At 38.4% G+C, this 12,663-nt stretch overlaps 1 protein-coding gene across 1 annotated transcript in view; it reads right to left on the reverse strand.

Moving 5' to 3' along the window:
* Positions 1-12,663, reverse strand: part of AFF3 (ALF transcription elongation factor 3) — a 492,261-nt gene that overhangs the window by 96,185 nt on the left and 383,413 nt on the right. Inside the window, exon 8 of the mRNA XM_032765391.2 lies at positions 10,976-11,027. Coding sequence (XP_032621282.1) covers positions 10,976-11,027 — 52 coding nt within the window. The remainder of the gene's footprint in view (positions 1-10,975; positions 11,028-12,663) is intronic.

Below are 12,663 nucleotides of genomic sequence, written 5' to 3' on the forward strand. Positions count from 1 at the left end.
GTTACTCTGCTGTCAATTTTTACCCTCCTGAGGACTAGCTGCTGGCCATTAGTACAGTAGGCTAAATGCAGTGTGCCAAATTATGCTCTCTGTTACGCCAGTATAATTCCATAGACTTCATTAGGGTTGTACCATTGAAAGTGAGAAAAGAATTTGGTCCATTGCCTCCTTGAACTTTACTCAGTTAACATAATGGAAGTAACTGAACTTGGTATATTCCAGTTCAGCTTGTTTGTGTTCCTCTATTTATAGGTTCCACCTCAGCCTCGTAATCAGAAAGGCTATGATTATAAGGAGAGTTATTTGGACTACAGAGTGTGTCTTTGCCCCTTCACTTCAGGGCACTGATATACAGGAAGAACTACATGATAAGGCATTTGTTATTTAAATTAGCATCTGTGGCAAAAGGAAGCAGACACAGATAATTATATTTCAACTTCTATTAAAAGCTGTCAAACCTGATATGAGGTTAGCTGCATTCCAACATTATTAGAATATACAGACATGAGGCCTGTCAATCAGACTTTACCTTTTTTTGCACTGCCTGTATTTAGGCAGTGGGCGGGCTTTCATCTTTCTTTAATTTTCTCTCTTTTTATTTTTAAGATCAGAAACACATTTTTTCTGATCTATAAGGCCAGAAGGGTCAACTGTGATCATCCACTCTGACTTCCTGTATAACACAGACCATAGGCTTCCCTGATTCAATTCCTGCTTCTAGTTCAATAACTATGGCTGAAATAGAGCATATCTTTTAGAAAAACATCCAATCTTGATTTCAAAATGATCAGTCATGCAGAATACACCATAACTCTTGATAAATTGCCCCAAATGTTTAATTACCCTCACTGTTAAAAATTTGCACATTGTTTCTAGTCCAAATTTGTCTAGCTTCAGTTTCCAGCCATTGGAAGTTACACCTTTGTCTGCTAGACTCAGAAGCCATATTTTATCACATTTCTGATCCCCATGTAGCTACTTACAGACTGTGATTAAGCCATCCCTTAAACTTCTTTTTGATAAACTACATATCTCTTAAGTTTATCACAACAAGGCATGTTTTCCAATCCTTTAATCATTCTCAAGCCCTTCTCTGAACCCTCTCCAGTTTATCAACATCCTTCTTGAAGTGTGGATATGTGGACTGGGCATACTATTCCAGCAGTGATCACACCAGAACCAAATACAGAGGTAATACAACCTTCCTACTCCTACTTGATATTCTTCTGTTTATATAACCAAGAATTGCATTATTCGTTTTGGCCCAGGAGTGCACTGGGAGTTCATGTTCAGCAGATTTACTGTATATTATTTCAACACACTTTATCTTGTTATATTCTGGGCTCTTAATGTTATTCTGAGGATTATTTTTCCAATCCGTTTTTTTCTAAGAGTTTTAAAAATAATTTGTAGACTACATAGTTTGAGTGTTTCTTCTCTAAACTGCAATAGCTATGTGTTGGTGGTGGTTTCATTATCCAGTCAATGTTATTTAAGGCTCACAAGCTAAAATGTTACTCAATTTTCTAATTTTGTGTTGTCCCTACTAGAGCCACGTTTCAAGAAATCATAAAAATCTTTCTTAATTTTGTGATTTTTTGGGGGGAGTGGGAGGCTTTCAACTCCCAAATATTTGTTTGCTACCTTGGGCTTTTTAATCAGTATATTTCTAGAGTCTGTTGTTCATTTTCTCCTTCACTGTCTCTTAATCCTTCTTCATCTTAAGGGACAGTGTAGTCTAGAGATGTGAGTCTGAATTAAGAATTAAAAGATCTGGGTTCTAGTCCAGACTGTCTCATCATATGGCCTTGAACAAGTCACTTAATCTGTCTGTTTTAGTCTCCTCATCAATATCATAGAGATGATGATGATAATAATAGCTAAGTACCTCTCAGGGGTATTGTGATAACTAGTTAATATTTGTAATGCCAAATTTGCTGCATACATATTACTAGCCATTTAGCAAAGTTTATATACTGGCAAATGTTGATTTTTCTATTTTTCTATTCTGCCTTTAGAACTCCATAAAGATCTATGGCCAAATTCTTTGTATATACATGTAGCATTCCAACTGAGACAAGTTAATTTTGCTCCTACTTTTCTACATCAAAAAATATTAAAGTTTGTTCTATCTTATATTAATAAAATTACTAATGCCTGGTGACACTCGGGAAAATTCTCTATCAGTTCAGGGAAGTAGCAATTACCTTGCAAAAAGAAAAAGTCTTCTTTCAAAGGAGGATTCTCTTAATCCAAGACAAAAAAAAAAAATATCAGTGAACATGGCACTGAAATTGTGAACATGTCAGGGGAAACTACCCCAGACTTCAACAGAATGCCATAGTTTACACAAATCATTAGCAAACCTGAGAATTTAAGTTAAAGCTGGACTATTCCAAAAAGCCAAACTCATGAAAATATGGAAATGCAGATCTAGATACCCCAAGTGTTCTTAACTTTGTCCCTGCCCACTGCCATCACTGTTCGTGATATTTTGTAAGTATCAAAGTATTTTTTTCAGTCACTGCCCAAACTGTCAGGAGGCAAGAGAGAAGACAAGAGATGAAATCCTGGCTTCACTGAAGTCAATTGCAAAACTTCCATTGACCTCAATGGGTGCACGATTTCACCCAAGGTCCTTGCCCTGGAGAGTTTACAGTAGAGGTTCTCAAACTTCTTTTGATGATCTGGCAGGTGGACCCTTCTCCAGGTCCCTTTGCAATGTCCTAAAGCAGTTGTTACTGTGACTCCTTTCTTCCGTCATTTCTGTTTGTTCTTTTTCTTGTCTTTTCTCTTTGCCTTGTCTTTTTTCTTTCATATTCTGTTTGCTCTTTGACATATATTTAGCTGACTCTGTCCCTGTTCCCTGCTGTCAACCCTTCTGGTACCTCTGATCTTCTTCCTCCTCAGACTTCCACTCGTGCTGAGGAGGGGCATCCTGGTACCACACCAAGCCTGCGTTAAATACATAGGAGCAGAGAAGCGTAGCTTGGCTGCACCTGGAGCCTTTCCCCTTGTATATGTAGGCTGCTCCCACAGATAGCTCCTGTAGAGAGATACTGGGCGCAGGGGAGAGAAGGAAGACGAATGGCTTTCAAGGAGCTGCCTGCTATGTTATCTGCAGACATGGCAGCACTTTTGCAGTGAGCAGGAGGGGCAGATCTGGGGTTCTGCAGCTTTGCTCAGCAACACTCATCTTCTTTGCCTCATGCCTTTTCCTGACTAATCTGTTGCCTCTGGAGGGAGAGCTCACTCCTCCAGCACAGGAAACACTGACTTACACTAAGCAGACATAGACAGATAAGGGATGGTAGATGGAATGTAGCAGCATGCAAGCAATTGAGTGGTGGAGTTAGCTCATGCCTTGTGAGTACCATAATTTTTTTTAAAAGTTATTTAATTATAATGATTTATTATTGCTTGTTAACAGTTCTTTGGCAGGAGAACTAGTATTTATGGTCTTCATAGAAGAAGTGTGTTGTAAGGAAGAGAGCAGAAGATGGAAGCATGACATGGGTTGCATGTATAGATGTTCACATGGAAGAAGGAATGGAAATGAAGGGGAAGAAGGACATGGGAGGCAGCGGTTGATTGCACAGTTTTAGTGGAGATGAAAGTGAAATGGGAGGTATGGGGGCTAATTTGTGAAGGGCTTTGATTTAATTTTGACATGGAAAGCAAGGGAAAACAAGTGAAAGGGTTTAGTGTTTGATCCAAAGCCTTTTAAAGTCAGCAGGAGTGGTTGAAGTGACTTCATTGGCTTTTGGATCAGACCCTTAGTAACTGGGGCTGGACATGGTCAGATAGCAGGCAATACAGATAATATCAGTGGAAGAGTTTTTGGTATACTGAAGAAAACAAGGCCAGGTTTTAGGAAGCCAGAGATGAGGAGGTTGCAGTAGTCAAGGTGAGAAATCCTCAGGCTTGGACAACAGTTGTGATGGTGGGAATAGACAGAATTTCGAGAAGTTGTAAAGAAACTACTTTATTTAGCAGCAGTATAGAGAGCAAAGAAAGATGTGTTTGTATTAGTTTACTTTATAGTCTATTTTTGCTACTAGAGAAGAACCCAAATCAGAACACGATGTATTGTGAACCTCATCAAACTTTGGAGAAGTCTGTGATTTAGACCAATGTTTAATTTATGTTATCACTGTGAGTCATGGCAACAGTATTCAGATTTAAAGCTTGATCCTGCCTTCCATACACTGAATCTGATTTTGTAAGGCAGCCCTGATGTAAGCCAAGTTTGGCAGGATCAGACTGCCCTCTTATGTTGTTTTCTCTGTCAGTTTCAGTCAGGCAATCTTGGTCTTCTTGTCATTCCTTGCTAAAGTGCAAATGGAGCTGTCACAAAGCTTTTAAAATCAGTACAGGCAAACCACAGCATTGCTGAAAATTGGCTCCATTGACTAACTTAAATCTTGTTCCAGATTTTAGTTTGGTTTGATGCCAAAAGGAACATTCCTTTAATATGCAGATAATAATGGACTTACCCTGGGTAAGTGAAGTTCATATTAATAATGAGGATGATTTTTTCCAATCAAGAAATATAGTCACATTATTTACAGAACAGAGGGATGAGCAAACCAGTCCAGATTAAGGAAGGGCTTCACCCATCCCTCAAACCAAACATTTTTTATTTTCATTTTTGCTCATCTCTGCTCTGCTTGGTTCAGGTCAGGACCAGAAGCCAAAGTGCCAAAATACCATGAGATAGGTTTTTTGCACTATGCAGAATGATCACGAACAGATTGTTCTCAAAGGAAAGGGTTTTTTTACAAGTTTCCCAGAACATCTTGGAGTTGAAAAAGATAGATTTTGATTAAGCTTTTGGACTTTTTTTTAAGAAATCCTACCTGCATTGAAATAAATGGCAAAACTCCCATTAATATTGGTGGTTCAGAATCAGACGCTAAACCTCCAAACACTTTGAAGATTGTCCATCACTTGTTTCCAAACCTTAAACCCAGGTTTGATAATGAAAAGATGTTTGCTCTGTGGTTTTTTTAGGTCTGACTGTTCTCAACTCTCTGCTCATTGTCATTCCTGAGTAGGCACCAAGTACAGCACCAACGAAGAGATGGGTACTATGCTGAAATGACCAGATGTATGTACATTCTCAGGCCATGGCATATGCAAATGCAATTAGCATCCTGTTATGCAAGATACCTGACTAAAAATAGTTTTGACGACTAACAGATTGCATGGCCCTGTTCCAATTTACTTAATGGATCTATTTTCTCTTCACGCACCTGGCTCTTCTCTGTGATTGGCTGATATTAGACTTCATAAAGCCCCATAATATCATCTAAGATCTTATGGCAAAAAAGCAGGTAGCCATTTTGCTCCCAGTTTTGGAACTAATTATAGATTGAAATAAGTAACTAACTGTTTCAAATTACCTGGGTCTTTTAAATTCAGATGTAGAGGCTGTATTTACTTGGATTTATTTAGCTTTGTTAAAAATGATCCAACTTTGGAGAAGCTTATGTGCATGGCCTTTCTTTTCATTACAGATTTTAACTTTGTATTGATTGTGAGTACATGTCCAGAAATGCAAGACATAGTATTGTCTGATAATGTAGGTTGTAGTAAAACATATTCACTAAGCACAACTTGAGGACTTCTAAAAACAAATTATTTTCTGCTGGGGGATATATAGTTGTATTGATTGTGATTGAGTGACTGGACTAATGTACTATTGCTTCATTCACAAGGATGGGAAAGAGCTGCTGGTTTTCAACTTGTGCCTAAATTCCTGAGGTACTGAGAATCCTGACAGCAGCTTATTCATTTTGGATTATATTAAAGCTAAGCATCAATAGCGTTTAATGCTATATTTTAGATGGAAGAAAACTTACATATGTATTAGTCTAATAGTGTGATCCTGCAGTGTTTTGTCTATTTCTATCAGTGCCTGAAGAAGGCAGCTATTTACATGTAAAAGCTGTTCAATTTTTCCTTTTGTGTAACTTACACAGATAAAATGAATGTATTAAGCAGTGTTTGAGATAATTATTCATTGATTTCCTATGTACCCTGTTTATAGCTCTTTAATCTTCATAACATATTTACCTGCTCTTGCTAAGAGATGTCCATATCTTTATTAATCAAAGTATTAAAACTCAGTTCTTTTCTTCAAGTACACCAGGAGTTTGAGTCTGGAGCCACGTTTCTCAGATCAAGTTTTGATTGCTTCTTCAACTACTGTTTATACAATTTTACAAAATTTTGGCAGGAATCAAGAGCACATACCAGGGTGTTGGCTTTTATGAATCCCTTGGGATGTGAAAGTCAAGCTGACTGGTTGAACTTTGGTTACATATTCCAGACAAACACAATGACTCTATTTATTCAGACTTGGCAGCCTGAATGTAGATTGACTCTGTGGGTAATAAATTTTCACAGCCACAAAACTTCAGCGGCAACCAACCTGATCCTGAGAAGAAAAATGCATTCAAGGAAACAGACTTGGGTTGCAAAATATGTTAGATTATTATTCCATGTATGTATAGCAGTCAGTTAATTTATTTGGCCATTGATTGACATGAATTGCAGAAGTAAATTCAGAGTGTTTTTTTCCCTTAAAGGCTCTGCTTTCTGTTAGGAAATTTTCATATTGTAAAAGGACAAAGAAGAAAAAATGAATTGTTCACATTACAATTGGCAATCTCCTTTTAATATTACACCCAAGACTGATTTAAGTTATCCAGTGACCTCTACAATGAAGAGCAGAGTATTCTAATGGGAATGTTTCATGTGCCATTCCACACTTCAGGGAACCAAGAGGCAATAACCACGACAGTTCAGTACTTTGAACACTCTTAAGTACAGTTTTGACATCTTCATGCTACAAAGCATCAGACACTTTCTGAGATGATGACAAAATTATTACTCTATGCATTATAAATCAAAAGGAAGTGACTCTTTAACTTGTAGATTTATGTTAACGACCGAGCTATCTGTTAATTGTGTGCTCTTTAGATATTGATTGGGGATTAAAAGGTAAATTTTCTTCAATGTGTGTGAAATAAAATATGCCAACTGGAAATTTTCTTTCTACATATCAGTTCCTATGATCACTGCCTGTAAAATTAAAACGATCAGTTTAAATGGATAAACTATGCTCATTAAAGGAGGAAAATACATTTATGTAATTAAAATTGACTGTCTAATATGTGTGGATAATGTAATTACTGTAGGCTCGCTTACACACACACACTCAGTTCAATGCCATCCTCTTTTGCCTCCCCATAGCTCCCAAGTCTGTGAATCTTGCCTATTATAACCCCTGGAACACAGTCCTCATTCTACAAGGCCTTGGTCACTCTACTGAAGCTCTTATTCACGTATCCATTTCCCATCTTGACCTCTATATCACCATCATTCACATTCTCTTGCTTTGTCACAGTTCTCCAAACATCAGTGTTGACATGTATCAGCTCCTCTCCTCACCTGTATAACCTCAGCATTTTTCATTGGCTTCTTGGATATTTCAAAATCAAATACAAAATCTCCCTTCAAATTTTGAATTCTTGTTAAAAAAATCTTTTCATGATTTAAGTAATGGCAAAAAAAGCTTTCTAGTTCTTGTAAAATTTCCCCTCAATTAACTGAATGGTTATAATTATTCTGAGGGATAAGAGCAATTAGTTATATAAAAAACTGAAATTCATTTATATATTTTTCTTGATCCCTATTCCTTCCTGTTCCTCTGACTCAAATCTGAGATTAATGGGCAAGGTAACAGTCACGGAATAGGAAGTAAAATAGGCTTCTGGGTAAAAGCCTGGTAAACAGCAGGGGATAAATGTCAGCTCCATTGGTGTGGAACCACGCCATAAAGTTCAGATGGAGAAAGGTAGTTGTAAATTGTCAATCTGGCTGGAGAGTGATTACTCCCATTTAGGCACATCTCTTGCTAATCAGATGAACATTTACTACTTTTCTCATCAACAAGGGAAATTACTAAGGATTATTTGCATTATGGTAGTGCCTCAAGGCCCCCTCAGAGCTCAGGGTCCCATATTGCTAGGCACTGTATAAATACACAACAAAAAAGAGCCCATTTCCGGAGGATCTTATGATCTAAGTATACAAGATGGTCAATCCACGGGAGTAAAGAAGTGTGATTATTTCCATTTTGCAGATGAGGAACCAAGATACAGAGAGATTCAGCAACTTGCTCAAGATCACCCAGACAGTCTTTGGTAAAGCCAGGAAGTGAACTCAATCTCCTCAGTTTCAGACCAGTGTCTTAACCACAAGACCAAATTGCCACTGGGAACAGTTTTAGGAAATCAGTTGTTCATAACATATACAATGATTTAACTGAAAGCATTCAAAATAGGGGACTAACTCCTCAGCCCTGCTTCAGTTGATTTATACCTCTTTGGTGGCACAAAGCAGCCATAATGCTGTCTTATCTATCTAGTGACAGAGAAATTCTTGGGTGGCAAAGAACCACCATAGAGGGTACTTCTCCTGACCCGATATAGAATATATATCCAGGGGAATGGGACAAGGTCAAGGAACTTCTACACTTCCACACTTGTCCAATGTTCCTCCATTCCCAAATGGCCCCTGGAGGCCATACGGAGATGATATAAGTCAGAACACCCTTGAAGATGCTCTAATTTACACTGAGGAACACCGTACTTCCTGGCCACCCCTGGGACTGGTGGGAAAGAGGACAAAAGTGGCATTAAGCACAGCTTGGAGGCAGCCCAGGACTGGGGTCAAGATCTCCAGGATTTCTGAGATAATTAAAATGAAAAGGAGAGTAAATATTTAGGAATAATGATCCAAACAGATTCTATAGGCTATCAATAATTTAGCTGATTGGTCCTGCAGACGGCAAAAGGGGGTCAATGTCTAAAATATAAAATAATTAGTCTGAGAGAGAGGAACCAGTCCAAGGAAGATGTGCTAAATGGAGCTATCTTCCAGCACACTGATAAGGAAAAAGGGGCAACAGAATAAAAGTCATTGAAACCATTAATGCACTGCACACTAAAAAGTAAAAAGGTAAGTATGATATTAGGTGGTGTAAGCAGAGAAATAGATCATACAAAACAAAAAGGCGATATTGTAATATTCCATTGCACGGTACTTAGTATTCCAGAAGCTAATGTTCACAATACCAGTTGCTAAGCCATAGGAAAAGTATTATTAGCTTGAAGATGTTGTGCCACGGGGAGAAAAAGATGCTAGGTCTGTGGAAGTAGCCAGGAATTAACAACAATTCCCACCCTCCCCCCCCAAAAAATGTATTATGTTCTTATACCCTGCATTCCTTGACTAGCATACACCTTCTTATCCCTATCTCCATTTGCCATGGGAGATATAGATCCATATGCCTATTTTCTACCATTTGCAGAAACAGCTACCCTGTCCCATGTTTCCATGACTCCAAATCCCATCCTTAATTGAGACTTCTTCAACTCAATGGTTTACTGTGACTCCGAAACCCTAACTTTTTCTCCTAAAACACATAAATCCTACTCCTTGAACGCAACAATTCCTTGCACTCAATTACTGTTCCTAAAACATCCTCTTTGTCCCTTATTTCACCTTGCCCTAATCTGTCTACATACTGTACATTAAACTGCCTAGACATGCAAGAAAAGTAATTAACTTGGATGTGTTTCGGGATCCCTTGTATGAAACACATTAAACAAAAAGAAATTGTATAAATACGGTAAACAACTTTAATCCATGAGCTGAATCTTCTTAACACGTAGCTGTTTTATTCAAAATTGGTGAAATATTAGTTTATCTAATATAAATATCAAAAGGGTGTGGCTTGTTTATAGTTTGCAGCATGTTTTAAAATACAGACACTTAGGCTATGTCTACACTATGAGGTAGGGGTGTGATTTTGAGTTGCATCAACATACTCCACTCACTCTCATTCAACATGTGCACTAAAAACAGTTGTGCGTCTGCAGTAGCATGGGCAGCGGCAGCATGGGCTAGCTGTCCCAAGTACATATCCATGGGGTCCAGGCAGGTTTGTATTCTGGGTGGCTAGTTCATGCTGCTGCTCACTGCTGTCTGTGCTATTGTGGCTACACTACTATTTTTAGCGCTCTAGCTCAGTGTTTCTCAACCTTTTTGATACCAGGATTGGCTTGCTGCCTTTCTAAACTGTGTCAGGGAGATCTCAGGAACTGGCGCTGGTCCATAGACCGGATGTTCAGAAAAAATGCTCCATCTCAGTGGTTTTCAACCTTTTCCATGTGCAGACCCCTAAAAAATTTCAAATGGAAGTGCAGACCCCTTTGGAAATCTTAGACATAGTCTATGGACCCTAGGGTGTCTGCAGATGATAGGTTGAAAACCACTGTTCTCGCTCAATAAGAGTTAGCATGACTATGTCTGTATGAACTGGGAATCACACTCCTAGCTCCAAGTGTAGATGTAGCTAAACTAATGAGAAATTAAAAGCAATGAGATCAACCTTTTCACACCTGGGCACCTAAAGTTATGCACCTAAATTCAGGTACCAACACGTAAGTGGCCAGGGTTCTAGAAGTACTGGGCACCTGCAAATCTCATTGACTGCAATGGCAGATGAAGGAGCTGAGCACCTTTGGAAAATCAGACCATTTTAATTTTTGGTGCTAGATATAGATTTAGGACCCTTACTTCGGACACCCAGGTTTGAAGATTTTGACCTGAGTCTTTAATACAGAATTCTTTTTTATTTGAAAAACAGGCATCCAAAAATATTTCCGCATTAAATCAAGCTAATAAATCAAGAGCAGTGTAGCACATTTCCACTAAATACAGTAGTTAAAACAAACAATCTGGCATGAAACAAGCACATCTGGTATTCCATTTACAGTACTTTAGATTATTTTGATAACCTCTACACATATTTTAAAAAGTAATAGCATAATATTACTTGAATCAATCAGTCTTGGTATTAAACATTTTACAGATTACATTTCAATTCAGTAGCTCATACCTGATCATTCTCTTCTTCATCACTACTTAACTTGAGGTCATCTTCTAGCATTCTGGAGAAAAAATAATAGAAAAAGTATATTTTAATTACCCAAATAATTAGACATGACGTATTACATTTGTTGCTAACTAGCTTGTTAACTCGTTGCTGACTATTAATACTTGAGGAAACCAACTGATTACTACAGTAGCAATAGATTTTGAGAAGATTGCGGTAATTAGAAGCATTACATGACAGATTTTAAATGCTATAAATGAACATTTTTGATGCTGACAGGTGTGCATTCCCCAACCGAGGAAAAGATTACTCCGTTAGGGTTAGAACTTACAAAGAGCTTTCTAGTAGATATTTACACTGGCAGTGTTGTGACATCAAATAAGACTGACCTCATGTTTCCGAAAGGCCATTTTTTTGCTCAATTACAGGCTTGAAGCAATGCTGACTTATCGATCAAAACAATTAAAACAATACTATAATGCTACAATGCTCAGAAGAATTTGTCTGTATCATTTGAAAATAGACAAGAACTCACCTTTTCTAATGGGGATTTTGCCCCTTTTCCCCAAACCACCACCAAAATATTTAAATTTGTTGCAAAAAAAGGAGCTTATTTTCAACCTCTTAGAATTTTATTGCAACCTAGAGTTAAATAACTAGCAGTTAAAGGAATTTAGGAGGTGTGAAGACTTTCCCCACTATTTGAAAGGTCTCCAGTGAAGGGATCCTACTCTTTAAAAAAAAGTGTCTAATAATAGTCATGGGAAAAGTAGAAAATTTTTCTTGTAGTCTGGGAAAAGTGAATCTGTAATTTAGTCTTGACTCCAAAAGGAAGTTTGGTGAACAATTTAAATGCATTCTGTGATGTGGGTGGTCCCCAGAATGTCAATATATAAAGGAAACGTATGTAATCATCTCAAACCACCTCCTTGTACTTGTGCCTAATCTCATGAGGTGGCTGAAAAACCTAATTCTTAAATGGATAACAGGGTGTATGTTTCACGAGATCACACAGCAGGCAAAGGAACACCATATCCAAAAGGAGTACACAACCTAGCCACCCTTCTAAAAGACTTACAGCTAATGGCACAACTAGCAGTTTACCACTGCAGCTACAGAACAAAGAGCATCTGATTGCTGGAGAAATACCTTGGTTTCAGCTTCCAGGTTAATCCATGCTCTTTATAAGGTTGGGAAAGCTGATGCTTCTTCCAACTGCAGTAGTGGAAAGTTGGACTGTAAAGGGGAACTCCTACTATCCCAGAGTCTAATTAACCCTGTTGCTGTTTTTTCTGGATTTACTGCTACTTATTCAAAGCTTCTTTCTCTGTGGTAGAGATTCAAACTGAAGTGCCAGGTTCAGCAAAATCTGGCTGCAAACTGAGGCCATGTCTACCCTACAGTTTCTTGACAAAATAGTGGAGGTGTATACGCTGCAATGCTCCTCCCGCTGATTTAACTCTCTTGCTAAGCCAACATAATAAAACCACCCGGACGAGGGCCATACAGGTTTTTGCGATGAAGTTAGAATGAGGCAGTGCCGGTGTAGACACTGTGTTGCTTACGGCACCCTAAATGGCCTCTAGGAGGTGTCCCACAATGCCCATCATGACCGCTCTGGTCACCACTTTGAATTCTGCTGCCCTGCAGCCAGGTACACAGGCATGCGACCCTCCCCCATTTAAAGCCCC

This window comes from Chelonoidis abingdonii, chromosome 1 (assembly GCF_003597395.2).
Source record: "Chelonoidis abingdonii isolate Lonesome George chromosome 1, CheloAbing_2.0, whole genome shotgun sequence".
NCBI lineage: Eukaryota > Metazoa > Chordata > Testudines > Testudinidae > Chelonoidis > Chelonoidis abingdonii.